A 20431-nucleotide genomic window follows, 5' to 3' on the forward strand; every position below is an offset into this window, starting at 1 on the left:
TGAAATAAGGAGCCAACTTATCAGCTAAGGGTGAGGAGAAGGAAGGTGGCTTCAGGAGGGTTAAGAAGAGAAATAGCCACTTTAGAGAGTAAGAGAGTGAACAAACTAGAGAAATATGATAGGATTCTCAAGCAAAGCTGGAGGCCCATGTAAAGTTTGTGTTTATGAATTTAAAATGGAACCTGTTGGCATGATTGTGAGTTTCTCTTTTTTTTCCAGCCACATTCAGCTCCTCAGGTGCAGGCATAAGGAAGGCAGATAGCTCCAGGGTTGAGTTCAGCCAGCAAACACTACCGAAGGAGAGAAGGGCAAGGGAGTTGAATATATGCAAAGGAATGATGTCAATAATGGGTCATGGAATTGTGGTGGATACAAAAAAAATTTTGGTGCTATGTAAACCCAGCATCAAGGATGCAAATCCAGTCCTATTGACCTGGAATCCGTGTTTACTTCTGTATGGCAGTGCTTCTCAAACTTGGGGATACACAAGAACTATCTGGAAACTTTGTCATAAATGCAGAATTCTGGGCCATCCTTGACAATCTGGGGCACAACACTTGTTCTTTGAAGTAAGCAGATAGGTAATAGAATGGTGGGAGAGGGGTCTGTGGTCCATTCTATGAAAAATATTGTATTGCAGGTGTTTTATGTGAAAGTGCTTGAGAGTAGGATTTATTTATTTATTTATTTAAGATGGAGTCTCACTCTGGCACCTAGGCTGGAATGCAGTGGCACAATCTCAGCTCACTGCAACTACTGCCTCCCAGGTTCAAGCGATTCTCCTGCCTCAGTCTCCCAAGTAGCTGGGATTACAGGCCTACGTCACCATGCCTGGCTAATTTTTGTACTTTTAGTAGAGACAGCGTTTCACCATATTGGCCAGGCTGGTCTCGAACTCCTGACCTCAGATGATCTGCCCACCCCAGCCTCCCAAAGTGCTGAGATTACAGGCATGAGCCACCTCGCCTGGCCGAGAATAGGATTATGCACAGGAAAAGTGGGATGCCCAGACAATTGTTTATACTGTCAATTTCACAGCCATAAAATGATAACGTTTCAAATATTTGCATTTCTTAACCAGATGACATAACTAAAAGTAAGCTACCATGAACAGTAACACTGCAATGGCTGAAGCAATGAATTCAGTAGCTTTATTTTTTAATTTCCATTAGGTTCCTTGGATGAGCAAGATACAAGTGTGACATTTTATGTTGAATCTGAAAACCGCTTTAGCATGGCTTTACATCTGATGCATCAGTTTTCCAAAAAGCCAGAGAACTGTGTTCTGTTGGGGGAGAAAAAGATAAACATTCTAAGAGAAACAATCATTTCTTAAATATGTTAAATAGCTAAACCAAATCAAATACATTTTACAAGTATATAGAGTGCATGTAATTATGTGAATGAAACCATTTAGTGTGAGGTTTAAGTGATGGGAGAAAATATCAGGGAAATGATAAGACCCTCAATTTCCTTCTTCTTTTTTTTTTTTTAGATGGAGCCTTGCTTTATCGCCCAGGCTAGAATGCAGTGGCGCGGTCTCAGCTCACTGCACCCTCCGCCTCCCAGGTTTAACTGATTTTCCTGTCTCAACCTCCTGAGTAGCTGGGATTACAGGTACATGCCACCATGCCCAGCTAATCTTTGTACTTTTAGTAGAGACAGCGTTTCAGTATGTTGGCCAGGCTGGTCTTGAACTCCTGACCTCAAGTGATTCACCCACCTCAGCCTCCCAAAGTACTAGGATTGTAGGCATGAGCCACCATGCCTGGCCAAGGCCCTCACTTTCAAGAGACAAAATTAAAGGTTCCATATACAGTGAAGACTGCTCTACAATAGTCAATGTTAAAGGGAAAAAAAAATGTATCTCTCCTTTATGGTACTGCATCTGTCTAAAGATCATAAGGGAGATGATCCTGAAGAAATATATCAACAAAGCTATGACTTTTTAAAATTATTCTTTTCTAGTATTTTTTCTACTGATTTGTATTTAAGCTTATTGTATTTTGCCTTATTTTGTATTTAACATCTCACCAGGGCTCTGCTATCTTTTGAACAACTGCAATTTATTCACTGCATTTCTAACTATTTGTAATTAAAATTATGTTACTCCATGTCATGCCTATTTCTAATAATCAAAACAACCCCATGAAGTGGGTATTTTTAATCAGTTATCATTCCCTTCCCTCCCACTAGCTGGGCACCTCTCAGACTCCTCTCTTCTTAGCGTTGTCGCTCCCTGCTGTCCTCTCCCAGCTGCTAAAACAAGATTGTCAATATTTTTGAAAGATTTCTAAACCTAAAGCCAATAACAGTTTCAGCCTCTGGCCGGTTCTTACTTACTGGCATCAAAGACACTTAAACTTTAAATCCAAAACCTTGAAAGGTTAGCAGCTCTAAATGCTGATCATTACACACTTCTTTATCTCACACAAACCTGGTACCATCTTCCTTAAAATATGTTGCTCTAATGGATACTTTGCCCTAATGGATACTTTCCGAATTCTACGAATTGCTGGAGAAAGGGGGAAATGTTAGATCTTTAGACCAATTATCATTGCCATGAGTTGTTTTGTAACTTGGGGTGAGTTCTTTATCATGTGGGAGCAAGATAAGGTAGATATTTTTATTTTTCAATATTTGGTTCATTATTTTTCAAGCTCAACTTGAAATTATACAAGATGGCATAATTCACCTCAACATTCATTGAATAAAACCAGAACCCTGAGTTTTACAGAAAAGAATTGGAAAAGAGGCTGGGCACATAGCTCACGCCTATAATCCCAGCACTTTGGGAGACTGAGGCAGGGGGACTGCTTGAGCCCAAGGGTTCACAACCAGCCTTGGCAACATGATGTAATTTCTTCTCTAATAAGAAGACAAAAGATAGCTGGGCATGGTGGTGCCTGCCTGTAATCCCCGCTACTCAGAAGGCCAAGGTGAAAGGATCACACGAGCCTAGAAAGTCAAGGTTGCAGTGAGATGTGATCGTACCACTGCACTCCAGACTGTGTGATAGAGTGAGACCCTGTCTCAAAAAAAAAAAAAAAAGAAAAGGAGAATGCAAGTGGGCACACCATCTGCAGCTCACTGCTTCACATCATTGTTTCTCCCTCTCACCCTTCTTTTTAAAAATCCAGTGGCCAAATTCTTCTGGTGACTTTTTGTTTGTTTGTTTTTGTTTTGAGATGGAGTTTCGCTCTGTCGCCCAGGCTGGAATGCAATGGCACGGTCTTGGTTCACTGCAACTTCTGCCCCCTGGGTGCAAGTGATTCTCCTGCCTCAGTCTCCCAAGTAGCTGGGATTACAGCCTCCTGAGTAGCTGGAATTATAGCCACCATACCCAACTAATTTTTGTATTTTTAGTAGAGACAGGTTTCACCATGTTGGCCAGGCTGTTCTTGAACTCCTGACCTCAAGTGATCTGCCCACCTTGGACTCCCAAAGTGCTGAGATTACAGGCATGAGTCATCACACCTAGCCTCATCTGGTTTTTGACAATCATTATATAACAAAGGCTCTGATTATGATGAGTGGTAAGTGGGAGTCCTAGCTAAACATTCCAGTGTAGACTTACCCTTGAAGCATTTGGGGACTTCAATAGTGCCGTCTATACACTGAGCATCCTCTGTATAGCTACACTTCTTTTCCTTATTTTTGCAGAAGAAAGAAACTGTATCACCATGCAGCATTCCATTCTTAAATTTTTCCTGAATCTTTACTCTCTCCCCTTGGTACACCACAGTGGCTTTTTTCACAGGTACTTTACAAGATGCTGAAAGAGAATATTCGTAATCAGGACTTAAGAGTTCAGGAAATCTTTCTGAAAGAGAGTATAGCATTTGAAACAGTAGATCAATACTCCTAAACAAATTGGTCAAGGCAAGAAAATTCCAAGAATGTACATAGTGAGTGATGCTATTATAATTGCTAATTGCAGTTCTCTATCAACAGAACTATTACTCATAGCTTCCAAGATGGTCTTCTTTTTCCCTGCAGTAGCCACAAAAGAAGGTCAGAACAGAAGCATCAGAGCCTCTGTTTCAGTGAAAAAAAACTTCTAACAGATATTGACATTTCATGTAAGCCTACACTGCCCTCTCAGATCACATTCATTAAGCTGGTGAATCTATCTGCCAGTCACTGTGAGTGTTGGCTGGTAACAGCTCATAAATACTCTAAAAAAATTGCCTTCAGCCATAGGGAAGCCACCTCTCCCAAGAGGTTATGTAAACAACCCCCATCACCACCCCCAGAGTCAGGGAAGGCAGCAGCTCAAAGCCAATGGCTGATGAGGGAATATAAAAAGCAGGTCCACTTGGCTGTCAGTGGGATTAACTCAAGGGTGGAATTCACACTCCAGAGCTCCCAGTGGGATCAAACTGAACCTCATTCTAGCAAAGACCACAATTCTCCCAGGCTCAGCAGCATTAGCATCACCTGGGAACTTGGCATAAATGCAGATTGTCAGGTCCCATCCCAGATATACCAAATCAGAAATTCTGAAAGTGGAGCTCAAAAATCCTGTGCTAAAACAAGCCTTCCAGATATTGCTGATGCACAGTGAAGTTTGAGAACCGGTGCCTTACCCTCTCAAATCTACCTCAGTCTTTTCTCCTGAGACACCCACTAAATCAGCTGTACTCAAATCCCTGTCTCAGGCTCTGCTTCTAGGGAACTGTAACTGGAGATGCTAGTTATTTGTCATCTTGCCTGCCGCCCCAGAGTTCCTCTTTCTGCTTAAACTGTCCAGCCCATAGTGACCTGAGCAGAGTTCTAATGCTAGGCTGTTGCTTTGCTTAAGCATGACACTGATGGGATCAAGGGTAAACATCTAACTCAAAAGGAACCAGCATCTCAGGGAAAAGCTGCAAGTTGGTCATGACTCCTTTAGCTGAGAGGGTCTGGTGTATATCAAGCCATGTTCAAGATGAATAAGCAGAGAGACAGAGATGGGAGAGGCCCTCGAGTTATAGAAAAAGCAAGAATAGTTCCTGCCTTTCAGTTCCAGTCCTCAGGAGTACCAGTTATGTTTCATCATCTTCAATGCCCACATGATCGACTGCCTGTTGCCTCCTTATAATATCTCCAATTTCCTTGAACTCACTCAGATGTGTTTGGTTTTTGCAATGAGAAGAGCCTTGGCTAGACAGAGCACCAAAAGGGCTGGGCGTGGTGGCTCATGCCGTAATCACTCGAACCCAGGAAGTGAAGGGTACAGTCAGCTGAGATTGCACCATTACACTCCAGCCTGGGCAACAGAGTGAGACTCCATCTCAAAAAAAAAAAAAAAAAACAAAAAAAAACCATGTGTTTACAATAATACTAAAAAATGGTGGACAGAAGGCAAGCTCTTCTCTATAGAGGCCAAGGCAGGTAATCACCTGAGGGCAGGAGTTTGAAACCAGCCTGGCCAACATGGCCACATCCCATCTCTATTAAAAATACATTAGCTGGGCATGGTGGTGGGTGCCTGTAATCCCAGCTACTCGGGAGGTTCAGGCATGAGAAATGCTTGAACCAGGGAGGCAGAGGTTACAGTGAGCCAAGATCATACCAGTGCTCTCCAGCCTGGGTGACAGAGCAAGACTCCATATCAAAAAAATAATAAATTAATTAATTAATAAAGGTGCTCAAAGGCAAAGACTTAGAAGCAAATTTAAAAAGCCCACAGATCTCCCATCATATCATCAGTGCTTACAAAGGATCTGTTTATTTCATACTGTTTAAAGTCAAGCATGCTTCCTAAGCATGAGGCTTCCCCATGCACATGTGAGTCCTGAAGTCACATGCCAGGAGTTTCCTACCAAGACTGAGCAACAAGTGGAAAAGTGTTGGAACAAGAAAATAGCAAGTAAAGCTGACCCACTGTATACATTAAGAGATCTTCTAGGACCTCGCCTGTATTTCCATACCTTTACAACTTGGCATGGCAGACCAGTTTCCCAGTTTGGTACATTCTACTTCTTCTGGGCCATCCAGGGAATATCCATCATGGCAGCCAAATGTAGCTTTATCCTTGTAATAAAGTGCTGGTTTTGCAGGATAGTTCACAAATCCATTGTCTGGCCTTGATGGGAATGGGCATTTTACTTCTAAAACATTTATTCAGTAGGACATATTAGTAATGAATAGTAATGCTGCTATCCAATAGTCATGAAATAGTTACATTCTTATCTCTAGCACACCACTGAGTCGCTGCATGTTCCTGTAACTGGGATGCAATTTTTAGGTACCTTGTGCTTAATTCTGTCCCCACTTCTCTTATATTCATGGTACCCTGGATATTAAAAAAGAAACAACAGTACTTTGAAAGTAAATTAATGAGACTTCACTAAGTTCTCTGAGTTTTCACATATAATCATAAGCTATTATTTATTGCAAACTTCATCTCTACACAGTTTATGATGGTGGGTTTGAAAGAAGAAAAGCAAAGTCTATTTCTTTCTATCAACAAACCATAAAATTAAAATGCAAAGACTGAACCCCCCACCCCATACACACTTAGCACACCATTATTTGGCTTTAAAATAGTAAATCTTACTGTTATTCAATTCAGACTGTGAAAGAAGCCAGCATGAAATATGTCAGAGAAAAATGGTGCTGCTTCCTGGCCTCCTTCAGATCCTCAACAGTAGAGCCCCAAACCCACGTCCTTATGAGCTGCAGTGCAAGAAAGAAAGGCTGGAGCCAGGAGCACAATATTCTCAGAGGTAGTTTAAGGAGGTAATTTAGAGTATAAACTCCAGACTCAATTTTGGTTCTGCCACACATTAAATAAAAGAAGAATTCATGTGGCCAGATGCAGTGGCTCACCCCTGTAATCCCAGCACTCTGGGAGACTGAGGCAGATGGATTACTTGAGCTCAGGAGTTCAAAACCTGCCTGACCACCATGGTGAAACCTCATCTCTACTAATAAAAATTAGCTAGGTGTGGTGCCACGTGCCTATAATCCCAGCCCAGGAGGCTGAGGCAGGAAAATCACTTGAGCCCAGGAGTTGAAGGTTGCAGTGAGCTGAGATTGTGCCATTACCCTCCAGCCTGGGAAACAGAGTGACACTCCCTCTCAAAAAAAATCCATGTGTCTATAATAATACTAAAAAATGGTGGATGGAGGGAGAGCTCATCTCTATAGAGGGAAGCCAGTGAATAAATGCAGCAGGAAAGATAGAATTAGAAAGTCACCATTTTCAGCCACCAGTGCCATAACTGATAAATTCAAAGATCATTATTGGATTCTACAATGACTACCTGACAGTGGATATTCACATGGTTTTGAAGTATCACCCACAGGTTGCTTCCTAATTCCAAAGAAAAAGCAGTGCCTTTTCCAAAAGGTGATCTAGCACACCTCACCTGACTAAGGATCAAACTAAGCATGGCCAGTGATGGAACTGCTGACATTGTGTGCCTTCTGATGTGACAATGTATTCTTAACAATAATATTTACCATGAATCTAATCAAGAGTAAATAACTAATCACATTCAGATTATGGAACATTCTACAAGACAACTAGCCTGTACTCTTCAAAAATGTCAATGAAAGACAACAAAAGAGGCAGGGGCTTATTCTTAATTATAGGAGACTAGGCTCACGCCTGTAATCCCAGCACTTTGGGAGGCTGAGGCAGGTGGATCATTTGAGTTCAGGAGTTTGAGACCAGCCTGGCCAACATGGTGAAATTCCATCTCTACTAAAAACACAAAGATTAGCCGGGAATGGTGGCAGGCACCTATAATCCCAGCTACACGTGAGGTTGAGGCAGAAGAATCAGTTGAATCCAGGAGGCGGAGGTTGCAGTGAGCCAAGATGGTGCCATTGCACTCCAGCCTGGGCAACAAGAGCAAAACTCTGTCTCAAAATAAAGGGGGAAAAAAGGATCTTTTTATGGAGAAACAGAGAGAAAAATGTCACAACATATTAGCAGTTGATTGATACATTGAGGTGAAACATTGAAAAAAAAAAAAAGAACCTACTGCTTAGGACTTTGGAGAATTAAGTCAGATGACACAAATGTAGCAGGAGACCAGTGCCTGGCCCATAGCTGAGTGCCTAGGAAGGTGCAAGTTACTACTGTTATCGGTAGCTCCCCCATGCTGAAAATCACTTATGTTTTGAATCATTCACTGGATATCTGTAATATCTACCACTGGAGACGTTAATAGTTGTTAGAATAACTCTTGGCCAGGAGCAGTGGCTCACACCTGTAATCTCAGCACTTTGGGAGGCCAAGGTGGATGGATCACTTGAGGTCAGGAGTTCAAGACCAGCCTGATATCACGGTGAAACCTTGTCTCTACTAAAAACACAAAAATTAGCCAGGCATGGTGATGGGCACCTGTTGTCCCAGCTATTCAGGAGGCTGAGGCATGAGAATCACTTGAACCCGGGAGGCAGAGGTCGCAGTGAGCCAAAATAGTCCACTGTACTCCAGCCTGGGTGACAGAGCAAGACTCTATCAAAAACAAAAACAAAAACAAAACTCTTTGTGCACATGGTAAACTTTATAATTTGTCTGTTTGTTAGGCAGCTGACAAAGATAGTAATGACAGACCAAGTTAAAGGATAAATAATTGTCATAATTTCTTAAAAATCAAATATTTCTGTGATTCTTAAACTTGGGTAAAGATTTTCAAAACGTATGACAATCAGACTGCAACCCAGGCTTTACCTTCGTCTCCTAGGATTCTCCAATTTAACCCAGGAACTTCACCCAGAAGAGAACTTCACCAGCCTCACTGAAATATTCAGCTGTCCACAGATACATTCTGCCTTTTCATGTCTCCCTGTCTGCACATGCTGGGCCCCCATGTGGTATGCCTTCTCATTCTCTACTCCTCCTCCAAGGCCCATTTCAAGGATCACCACCTACAGGAAGCTGTCCCAGGCAGCTCCAGATAGTTCATTGCATGATTTATAATTCCCTGGGGTCAGAAGCCAGGTCTCATTCATCTGGAATCTCCAGTGCCCAGCACACTGCCTGGCACATAGTAGATGCTCAGTAAACCGCTGTTGAAGGAGTTCATTGGAAACACTCCATGACAGTCGAAATTTTCGATACCTTTCAAAAAGGAGATCCTGCCCTATCATATGTATTTTGTCTTATTGCACGTACCCCTGCATTCTGGTAATTTAGTCCAATTTCCATGCATTGTGCAGGTAATTGTGTCATTTCCAAACATTGCATGTTGTGGCAAACATTCAAAAACTGCTGTGTCCCGATAGAGGGAGTTGTTTCCAGCTGATGGCTTATAAACACGAAGTGTTGCGAATGTCGGTATGGATGGTGGAGGGCAGGTGATGGCTGGAAAAAGAAAGAACTATCATTTCTATGAAAATAATAAATATACTCTTTACAGAAAGAAAAAAACCCTGAGGATAAACTTGAGAAAATCCAAACTGATCAAATTATCGGGGTAAAAATCATCACTTATGGATGCCTGTTAGGGAAATATGACCTGCCGGGCATAGTGGCCCACGCCTATAATCCCAGCACTTGGGGAGGCTGAGGCAAGCAGATCACTTGAGGTCAGGAGTTTCAGACCAGCCTGGCCAACATGGCGATACCCAGTCTCTACCAAAAATACAAAAATGAGCCAAGCATGGAGGTGTGTGCCTGTGGTCCCAGCTACTCCAGAGGCTGAGGCAGGAGAATTGCTTGAAACTGGAAGGAGGAGGTTGCAGTGAGCCAAAATTGTGCCATTGCACTCCAGCCTGGGCAACAGAGTGAGTCTCTGCCTCAGGAAGAAAAAAGAAAGAAAGAAAGAGAAGAAAGGAAAAAGAAAAGAAAATATGACCCTCAAATCAGATATCCACACCAGTCAAAACACCAAAAAATGAAGTAAATTTAAGTCTTGGCACAAATAATTTGCCTTTTGCAACAACACAATGGTTAGGTTTTCTAAAATCTTTGATTCAAATACTACCTTGGAAGATACTTCTGGAAGGCAGAGTTGGTCCCTCAGTGCTGAGTTATCATCCTAAAATAATGGCTGGTGACAGCCACTTGGTACATAGTTGTTTGGGAACGAGTTCCATTACCTGTTCAGTCTGTTTCTCTAGACTACCTTCCTGCTTTTGGACTCTTGGTATGGAAGGAGCTTACCCAAGTAGCTTCAGGAACCCAGAGAGAGAGCAGTGGCTTGTCACCCTGACCTGAGTAATATGGAGCTTCAACGAGTTCAGGGAAAGTTACACTAGCGTAATAGAAGATAGTGCTGACCAAAATGTGATTTACCTTGAATTCTCTAGATCCCTGCTGATCAAAGTGTGGTCCAAGGGCTAGCAGCATGTGCATTGCCTGGGAGCTTGCCAGGATGCAGAAGGTCAGACCCCACCACAGACGCCTGAGTCAGAATCTACATTTTAACAAGATGCCCAGGAGACTCATATGTCCATTCAAGTATGAGAAATACTCATTTAAATTAGATTAAAGCTAAAGTAGTCTTTCTATTTATAACCCTTTTGAAAAGTAAATTTATGGCTAGGCACCATGGCTCACACCTGTAATCCCAGAGCTCTTAGAGGCAGGAGTCAGGAAGACTGCTTGAAATCCAGAGTTCGAGACCAGTCTGGGTCACAGAGCAAGACCCTGTCTCTACAAAATTTTTTAAAAATTAGCCAGATGTGGGCACACATCTATAGTCTCAGCTGCCCAGGAAGCTGAGACAGGAGGATCGCTTGAACCTGGGAGGAGGAGATTGTAGTGAGCTGTGATCATGCCACTGCACTCCAGCCTGGGCAACAGAGCAAGACCTTGTCTCTAAATAAAGAAGCAAATTTACATAATTAGTATAAATCTGTTTTAAATGAAAACTATAGGAACCATAGTGATTCCTACTGCTGAGTGAAAATCTTTACTTCATATCCCTTAAAAAGCTTTTATTTTTGCTTGTTCAGTTTTTCTTAAACTAATATTTATTTGAAATTCCTTTGCTTTCCACTTGCTTTTACCAAGGACAGACCTCATTGAAATGTTGAAGAACTGTAACTAGTATTATAATTCCTTGGCCTCCTGGTCAAAGATGTATAAATTTGCCGGGCGCGGTGGCTCACGCCTGTAAATCCCAGCACTCTGGGAGGCCAAGGCGAGCAGATCACAAGGTCAAGAGATCGAGACCATCCTGGCCAACATGGTGAAACCCCGTCTCTACTAAAAATACAAAAATTAGCCAGGCGTGGTGGCATGTGTCTGCGGTCCCAGCTACTCGGGAGGCTGAGGCGGAAGAATCACTTGAACCCAGGAGGTGGAGATTGCAGTGAGCCAAGAATGCACCACTGCACTCCAGCCTGGCAACAGAGCAAGACTCCATCTCAAAAAAATAAAAAGATGTGTAAATTACAAATTGGGGAACATAAGAATGTCTTTCCCTACATAAGCAAAGCCCAGAGATGACTCTGACAGCTTGGCTGAGAATCATCTGAAAAAAATCAGTGTTTTTTGGAGAAACGCCAATCAGCTCCTAGGATGCAAGCCCCTTTGATGGGCTCTTAGCTTACTGTGAGGGTGACTTTCCTCCTCGTCACTAGGCTTACTCTCTGAAGGTAGAGCTGTCTCCTTTGGCCTTGCAGCCTCAATGCTAACAACAGAATCCAGCATACAGCAAATCCTCAATTCATGGTTTTTTTCTGTTGTTGTTGTTTGTTTGCTTTTTTGTTTTGTTTTGTTTTGTTTTTTGAGGCAGCGTTTAGCTCTTGTTCCCCAGACTGGAATGCAATGGCACGACCTCGGCTCACCACAACCTCTGCCTCCTGGGTTCAAGCGATTCTCTTGCCTCAGCCTCCTGAGTAGCTGGGATTACAGGCATGCACCACCATGCCCAGCTAATTTTGTTTTTTTTTTTTTTTAGTAGAGACAGGCTTCACCATATTGGCCAGGCTGGTCTCAAACTCCTGACCTCGTGATCCACCCGCCTTAGGGTCCTAAAGTGCTGAGATTACAGGCGTGAGCCACCACACCCAGCTTTCATGTTTATTGAATAAGTGAATAAATAAATGAATGAAGTTCCAGAGTGAGAGGAAGATGTTTGTTTGATCTCACTGTTTGCAGAAGTTCCCCTAGTTAAGTGGTGACAGTCCCTGATAGACCAAAGCCACACATATCAAAGCCCCTTCCAAAGCACCAGAGAGCATTGGAGTCAACACACCCAGCAATGACTGTCTTGGAAAGAGTCACGACCACCAGGTGGAGAATACAGAATACGTCCATAAGTAAAATGCCTCCCCCCTGTCATTCCAAAGTGGTTGTTTCATCTTCTAGGCCAAGAGATCAGGATGAACATCCCCCACAAGAGTGACCATTCATCTCACTGAGCTGGGACTGAAGAGTTTCCAGATGTGAGACTTCCAGTGCTAAAACCAGGAAAGTTCTGGGCAAACCAGCTAATTACCTTCCCCCCAGACTTACGAGCACAGACAGGAAGCTCTGGACTCCATTTTCCTTCCTCAGTGCACTTAGCAGAACTAGTGCCATTCAGATAAAACCTGCAAAAGGAAAATTCAACCTATCAAGGAGTAAAATACTCCATCACTGACATCTCAAATATCTTCTCCATTGAGCATTGCTTTATATTCATGCTATTGACTTCTTTTCCATCTTATAATGCTGTCTTCCTGAGGATCTCGGCACTCATCTATGGCTCATGGAGTCTCCCAGCCAATGACGCAGATGAATCACTTCAGGGTTCCACAGCTGGTGAGTGGAAAAGCCAAACCCCTAAGTCCCTCATCTTTAAAGAGTTGGCCAAGATTACTGCTTCTTACATAAAGCAAAGAACCCTCTCTTTTTCAGGATGACAAAAGTGAATCACACTGAGTAATCTCCGCTATTCATTTCTTTAGAGTCTACTGACTCCAATGTATAAAAACAATGCAGTCTATTTCCAATGAAAATATAACATTCTGACTCGGTACTTTGGGTCATGCCTGTAATCCCAGCACTTTGGGAAGCTGAATCACTTAGGCCCAAAAGTTTGAGCCTGGGCAATGTGGTGAAGCCCCATTTTCTACAAAAAATCACCAGGGCATGGTGGTGCAGGCCTATAGTCCCAGCTACTTGGGAGGTAGAGGTGGGAGGAAGGATTCAAAAGGATTCAACAACCCAGGAGGTCGAGGCCGCAGTGAACCATGATCGTGCCACTGTACTCTAGAGCCTGAGTGACAGAGCAAGATCAAACAAACAAAAGAAACAAAGAAGGAAGGAAGGAAGGAGAGAGAAAGAAAAGAAAAAGAAAGAGAAAGAGAGGAGAAAGAAAGAAAAAGAAGGAAGAGAAAGAAAAAGGAAGAGAAAGAAAGAAGGAAAGAAAGAAAAAAGAAAGAAAGAAAGAAAGAAAGAGGAAAAGAGCAAGCGAGCAGTATGTAGTGGCTCACACCTGTAATCCCAGCACTTTGGGAAGCCAAAGTGGATGGATCACAAGGTCAGTAGTTCAAGACTAGCCTGGCCAAGATGGGGAAACTCTTTCTCTACTAAAAATACAAAAATTAGCCGGGTGTGCTGGCAGGTGCCTGTAATCCCAGCTACTTGGGAGGCTGAGGCAGGAGAGTTGCTTGAACCTGGGAGGCAGAGGTTGCAATGAGCCAAGATTGCGCCACTGCACTTCAGCCTGGGTGACAGAGCAAAAAGCAAGAAAGAAAAAGAAGAAAATGTAACATTCTGTCTTTGAAGCCAATTTTTTAAGGTCATTTGTTTTCAGAACCATTGGTAAATTTGTGTTTCAGATGAAAAGTGTGTATTTCTCTCTCACGTGTAGTATTTCTTAACCCCCAATCCCAGTAGAAACTTATCCTAATGGATAGCCAATGTGCTCTCAGTAATGTCACAGGGGTGCCTTTGCTCCCTGTGGGCCCGTGCCCACCATAAGTGATTGCTTCCTGGGGACGTGGCACTGCATCGCGTTCCCCATTGTCACATTCCCAACCTTCTCCACAGAATTCTCTTCTACAGTCTACCAGGTTCGTCAATCAAATTAGCCCAATACCTAAAGCCCAAGTCTTATTCCTAAAGTATTTTAACCCTATGCCAAGATTTGGCCCTCCAAATCATTTCAATGTACCTCCTCTGATAGGTAATTAATCAGAAGCAGAAAAATTAGATAAAGTGTTGACTTCGTATTTCATTAGTTGTTATATTCTCCAGTCTTCACCCCACCCTCAATCCTACTGTAGTATATATTAAAAGCAGGACTAAAATCGATTTGCATTTGGCAAGTCCAACCTAAAGGTTGAAAACAAAATATGGACCAGTCCTGATGTTTAGCTTAAGGATACAGAAATATGCTCTGTCTGTTAACTGCTCAGTCCCAGGAAAGTTCTTACCCAGTATTACAAGAAAAACTGATTGTGTTGGGATATTCAAAAGTTGTATATCGTACTGCTCCATTTTCTAAGATTCCAGCAAAAGGACATACTCTGGCTGTGATATAAAGATTAAAAAAAAGTTACTTTTGTTTGTTTGTTTTTTTTAAAAAAAAAGATAAACAGGTAAATTTCTATTTATAGAATTTTTCATTAAATAAAACATATAAATTCATTTTCATCCTTTGGTTCAACAACTTTACTGGTAACTATTCTGAGAAAGCAATTCAAAATGAGACAAGTGACATACGTACCAAAGCGTTCATTACACTATTTCTCCTAATAACAAAATTTGAACAGGCCAGGCGCAGTGGCTCACACCTGTAATCCCAGCACTTTGAGAGGCCGAGGTGGGCAGATCACTTGAGGTTAGGAGTTTGAGACCAGTCTGGCCAACAAGGTGAAACCCCATCGCTACTAAAAATGTAAAAATTAGCTGGGCATGATAGTGCACACCTGTAATCCCAGCTACTCGGGAGGCTGAGGCAGGAGAATAACTTGAACCCAGGAGGCAGAGGTTGCAGTAAGCTGAGACTGTGCCACTGCACTCCAGCCTGGGCCACAGAGCGAGACTCCGTCTCCAAAGAAAAAAAAATTTTTGAGACAGTCTAAGTGTTTACTGTCAGGGAACAGTTTTAATTACTCATGGTAAATCAACAGTTGAACTGTTATGCAGCCAATAAAATATGAATTGTGAAGTTTGTGGAGATGCAATTTTTATGCTGAAGAAAATAGAAAAATACAAAATTACACCTACTGTCTGCCATGATGCAAATGTATATGCATGAAAAATAAAAAAGTAAAATTGTTAGTGTTCCAGAGTTATAGTTGATTTTTTTTTTCTTGAGATGGAGTCTCACTCTGTCACCCAGGCTGAAGTGCAGTGGTGCAATCTCGGCTCACTACAACTTTCACCTCCTGGGTTCAAGTGATTCCCCTGCTTCAGCCTCCTGAGTAGCTGGGACTACAGGTGTGAGCCACTATGCCCAGCTAATTTTTGTATTTTTAGTAGAGACGGGGGTTGACCATGTTGGCCAGGCTGGTCTTGAACTCCTGACCTTAGGTGATCTATCCGCCTCAGCCTCCCAAAATGCTGGGATTACAGACATGAGCCACCGAACCTGGCCCTGATTTAAAGAAAAATTTTCCCTAATGATGTTAAAGTGGCTTTTTATTAAAAATTATGTTTAGACTCTTTAAATAAAAAGCATAGTAAAATCAACTTGCATGAACATGCATGATTTTGACAAAGGTCACGTTCATATAACCAAAATAACCAGAGCCCAGACAGGTCCATATGCCTATTTTTACTGCTTAACGTTTATGAATAACTGAATTTACTGTAAATTCAATCTGGTTCATTGCATGATTGACTGTAAAGAATACTGCTAGCATGACATCATAGAACCGTGTTCTAAGAAATAAATAAAAGCAACCATTTACAATAAAGCTATAGTGAGATTGATATAATTTGCATTATATTATTTAATTTAATATACTTTCTTGTATTTTATCATAATTTATATCATATACATAATGTAGATGAAATTTGTATTCATTTCAGCAACTATTAAGTCTGCTTTCATTTTCAGACAAAGTCCAAAGATATGCTGATTCCTCAAGTTTTGTTTTTCCGAATGTCTCTTTGGCATCAGTTGACATTTCAAAGTCTCTCCACCATTCTTTTAACTTCTGTAGTGTTTCTTTCTCCTTTTGTCATGCCAGGTCTCATTTTTAAACCTGCCCTAGTTCCAGGCAAGGATCTTCCCCTCTTCTATCAATAGCAGCTATTATCCTCACTCTCTTTGGACATAAAGAACCCCCCAAGACCATCTCATTTCTCTCCAACCTGCCTTTCTGCAGTGTCTACTGGCCCTCTGCACTCTGAGCATGCGAAGTGGCTTACTGCCCCAAAATATCCAGAATCCAAATGAGGGGAGAGAATGTGAGAGAAGGTGCTGACTTACGTGTACATTTCAGAGTATTGATGGGCCACATTCCTGTGAGAGGGCAGGTGAAGCGTCTTATCCCTCCCCGGGACACGTAGCCTGGCTTGCAGGAATACACAATCTCCTCTCCTGGCTCATAGATTGTTTTTAATGGGACCACTGTGGAAAATGGTAAATCATCTGGCTTGGGACAAGCTGAAAGAGAGCACAAAGCAGATGGGTAACCAATCTATTTGCATTTTAAAGTTTAGCTAAGCCCACAAATGAAAAATGTGTGTACTGTTACCAATTATAAGTATACCAAGTTCTATGCCAAATACCTCATATACAGTATCTCATCTAATCTCCTCAACAACCATTTGAAGGAGGTACTATAATTATCCCCATTTTACAGGTCAGTACCCTGAGGCTTAAATTGGCTACATATCTTACAGAGGAGCTTTACACATAACAATATTAAAGAATCAGTATCAATCCAGTCTCTCCAGCATCCACTCTAAAGAGAATTTAGTTATCATTATTATTTATTTATTTGAGATGGAGTTTTGCTCTTGTTGCTCAGGCTGGAGTGAAATGGCAGGATCTTGGCTCGCTGCAACCTCCACCTGCTGGGTTCAAATATTCTCCTGCCTCAGCCTCCCGAGTAGCTGGGATTACAGGCGCCCACCATGATGCCTGGTTAATTTTTGTATTTTTAGTGGAGACAGGGTTTCACCATGTTGGCCAAGCTGGTCTTGAACTCCTGACCTCAGGAGATTCACCCATCTCGGCCTCCCAAAGTGCTGAGATTACAGGCGTGAGCCACCGAACTCGGCCTAGTTATCATTACTGATCCCTGACATATACTAGGGAGTTGGACATATTTATTTTTTCAACAGCAAAAAGTACTTACTCCGTCCTGCAATAGCAACATGGCAGAGAAAACTCGAGAACAAGATGAGCACTGGAGAAATCATTGTGGATGACTCACACTGGCACTCCCAAAGTGGTTTTCTTCTGCTGAGAAAACAGAGGCAAATATAAAAGCGCTTAAACATTAATCATTTTCTGGTGTACTTTTATCTTTGTAAACAGAAGAAAGATAAAGTATCATTATTTGAATGGAACTCTGAGACCCACATTCTTTAATCATTTACTCTCCACTGTGTGGCTCTGTTATGAAATCTTTGGGAGATGGTTTCTGTCTTCATAACGTTTTTGTTAATGGCACAAAACAGTTGGTTATTGCTTTTGACAGAAACTTGGTGTTTCCTGGGTTGCCTGGACTTCTCATTCTCCATCTCTTGTTTTGTGTGTGTTGTAGATGGAACACCAAAAGATCGAAGCTCCTGTTTCACCCACAGTCTTGGTGTATAAACTTTGGACAAACACTTTCTTTTCTCTTCTCCACCTCTCTAAAACGATGTTCCAGTTTTCAGATGTTTGATTATAAAGAATGTCTTCAAGGAGCCACTTACAACTTTAATTCCCTAAAAACTGAGCTCAACATCCTCTTTCACGAGCTCCTGAAGCCCCAGTTAGGACCTTAGGGCTATCCTTGAATCTTCTATCTGCTCTCATGTCAAATCAATACAAAGTCCTGCTCATCCACTCTTAATATGTCTTGCATCTGTCCAGACAGATTTCTAGATCTGTTTCAGGAATTTGAACGTTGATATGAAATTAACAACTTGGGACTTGAAAAAGAAAAAAAGTTGAGCAGGACAAGAGAATGGACGAATGCTGATGTGGCTTGAGAGGGTTCCGGTGGTGGGGGCGTCCTTGATTCACTGGTTCTCTTCTACATGATTTGCTCTAAAAAAAAATTGATATATAAATGGACAATGTCCAGGCCATATGCGAAAACAGAACTCTGACCCACACGTCTGTAGCAACCAGTCTAGAAAGCCAAACCCGCGACTTCTGCAGCAATTGGCCCAACTTAAGGCCAACCAGAGAAATCCAAACATATTTCTCTAACCAATCACCTGGACACCCCACTTCTAGTTAGTTTCCCTCCGTCTTCCCCATACCAACAATCCATTGGAGCTATATAATAGAGAAAAGCCTTCCCTTTTCTCTATTATAAAGCATTCCCACTCCTTCGCCTGACTTTAAGTCCCTGCCAGACACAACTATTAATGGCTGCCTCCCTTGCTATAGCCAACTCTGAATAAATAACCTCTGCTTGCTCTCATTTGGGGGACCTTGGTTTATATCCACACATCTAAAGTTCCTTGAGACACATCAGCTTGAGAAATCTCCGTCAGGCAGATGATGCTTAAACTACACTTATAATGAACATTGTTTTCCGTGATAAGAAGAGTAACGTGCTGCCGCTAAAGTGAAATAACGGTGCTCCTTCCCTTTTGTCCTTCTAAGGGGAAGGAGATTCTTGTTCTCTGGATAACTCCTAGGTTCCGCTTTATTGTGGAGAATTTCCTCGACGAGTGAAGAAGAAAGAAAACTAATGAAGTCAGGAGGCACCAAGTTGTTCTATGTAGAAAGATCTGAAGTAGCTGGAAAAGGAGAGAGAAACAAACAGGCTGGGCGTCAGGTGAAGAAAATTTGAAGAAAGGTTAAAATTGAGAAGAGAACGTTTTTGGCAACAGCTACAAACTGAGTGCTTGATATTGAGAGGAGAGGACAAGGAGAAGGGTTTTAAGTGGTTTCCTGGTGGATGGGCTGCTTTGCATGATGAAACTTGGGGTGGGGAGGTAGAAATAGTTTATATTCTGTTTTAGGTGGTTGTTACTTAGGTACATGCAATTTTCAAAAGTCATCAAGCCGAATATTTAAGATCTGTGCATTTCCTTAATTATACCTCAATTGGAAAACTATACACTCCTTTCCTCCTTTTTTCCCTCCCTTCCTTCTTCCTTCCCTCCTTCTTTCCCTCCTTCCTTCCTTCTTTCCCTCCTTCCTTCCTTCTTCTCTCTCTCCCTCCTTCCCTCCTTCTTTTCATCCTAATTCAGTCTAAAAATCACGAGGAAAACCTGAAGGTGGCAGTCATGGTTCTCGGTGTAAGGATGGCAGCATGATGGTGTCACAAGCTTAGCTACATATGGGAAATTGAGCAAACAAGCAAATATATTGAGGATAATGGGGGTCAGGTTTCTCACTGACTAAGTAACGATGTGGAAAGAAGGAAAGTTAGCATGAACCTTGAGGTGCTGGATCGAATATGGACACAGTACAAATTGTGCATATATATACAGATACAGAAATAAATATAGACATACTAGTATGTACATATGTGTGAATATATGCCTGAATATACATATAATTCTTAGTTCTGTCCACTAGGATGACCTGGGAGCAGCAGTATATCCAGCAGCAATGATCACACACAGTGCCGAAATCCTGGTTGCTAAATGCAACTCTCGGCCAGGCATGGTGGCAAATGCCTGTAATTCCAGTACTTTGGAAGGCCTGGGTGGACAAATAGCTTGAGGTCAGGAGTTCAAGACCAGCCTAGCCAACATGGCTAGGCTGTCTCTAGAAAAACCTCAACTAAACCCTGTCTCTACAAAAACTACAAAACCTAGCCAGGCATGATAGCAGGTGCCTGTAATCCCAGTTACTAAGGAGGCTGAGGCAGGGGAATTGCTTGAACCTGGGAGGCAGAGGTTGCAGTGAGCCGACGTGATCCCAACCCTGCACTCCAGCCTGGGCAACAGAGCGAGACTCTGTCTAAATAAATAAATATAATTCATCATTGAAACACACCAAAGCTCCTTGGAAAATTGGCTCATTCTTGAACTGAGTCAGAAAAAAGTACAAGATAAGCCTGGAACGCCATTTTGAACAACTTAGGTAATGCTCAGAGAATGATAGGGACACGTCCAAAGGACAGAGAAGCCATTTGAAAGGGGCTCTTTTGGCCTGGCATGGTGGCTCATGCCTGTAATCCCAGCACTTCAGGAGGCCGAGGCGAGTGGAGCACCAGGTCAGGAGTTCCAGATCAGCCTGGCCAACATGGTGACATCCCGTCTCTACTAAAAATACAAAAATTAGTCGGGCGTGGTGGCGCCAGCTACTTGGGAGGCTGAGGCAGGAGAATCGCTTGAACCAGGGAGGCAGATGTTGCAGTGAGCCAAGATCGTGACACTGTACTCCAGCCTGGGTGACACGGTGAGACTCTGTCT

At 42.3% G+C, this 20431-nt stretch overlaps 1 protein-coding gene across 2 annotated transcripts; it reads right to left on the reverse strand.

Annotated features, from left to right (window-relative positions):
• Positions 1 to 1129: 1129 nt before the first annotated feature.
• Positions 1130 to 17313, reverse strand: APOH (apolipoprotein H). 2 transcript variants are annotated; one of them, XM_012453855.3, is made up of 8 exons: positions 17197 to 17307; positions 16323 to 16499; positions 14317 to 14413; positions 12410 to 12486; positions 9119 to 9307; positions 5916 to 6095; positions 3578 to 3775; positions 1130 to 1285 (listed from the first exon to the last, which is right to left on the reverse strand). In XM_012453855.3, the coding sequence occupies exons 1-8, from the start codon at positions 17258 to 17260 to the stop codon at positions 1230 to 1232; spliced, it is 1038 nt and encodes a 345-aa protein (XP_012309278.1). In that variant the 5' UTR covers positions 17261 to 17307; the 3' UTR covers positions 1130 to 1229. The 2 variants fall into 2 exon arrangements, with proteins under 2 accessions (XP_012309278.1, XP_012309279.1); XM_012453856.3 differs by lacking the exon at positions 9119 to 9307 and having other exon boundaries at positions 17197 to 17313.
• Positions 17314 to 20431: the final 3118 nt, after the last annotated feature.

This window comes from Aotus nancymaae, unplaced genomic scaffold (assembly GCF_030222135.1).
Source record: "Aotus nancymaae isolate 86718 unplaced genomic scaffold, 86718_ANA_hifiasm-v0.15.2.pri h1tg000089l, whole genome shotgun sequence".
Classification (NCBI taxonomy): Eukaryota; Metazoa; Chordata; class Mammalia; order Primates; family Aotidae; genus Aotus; species Aotus nancymaae.

Excerpts from the sequence above, each read along its gene's own strand:
- APOH (XM_012453855.3), bottom strand. The coding sequence starts at position 17,260 with ATGATTTCTCCAGTGCTCATCTTGTTCTCGAGTTTTCTCTGCCATGTT. Across the intron at positions 14,414-16,322 it reads CAATACTCTGAAATGTACAC|CCAGAGTATGTCCTTTTGCT; the intron begins GTAAGTCAGCAC and ends TTTATATCACAG. Across the intron at positions 1,286-3,577 it reads AGTCCCCAAATGCTTCAAGG|AACACAGTTCTCTGGCTTTT; the intron begins GTAAGTCTACAC and ends CTCCCCCAACAG.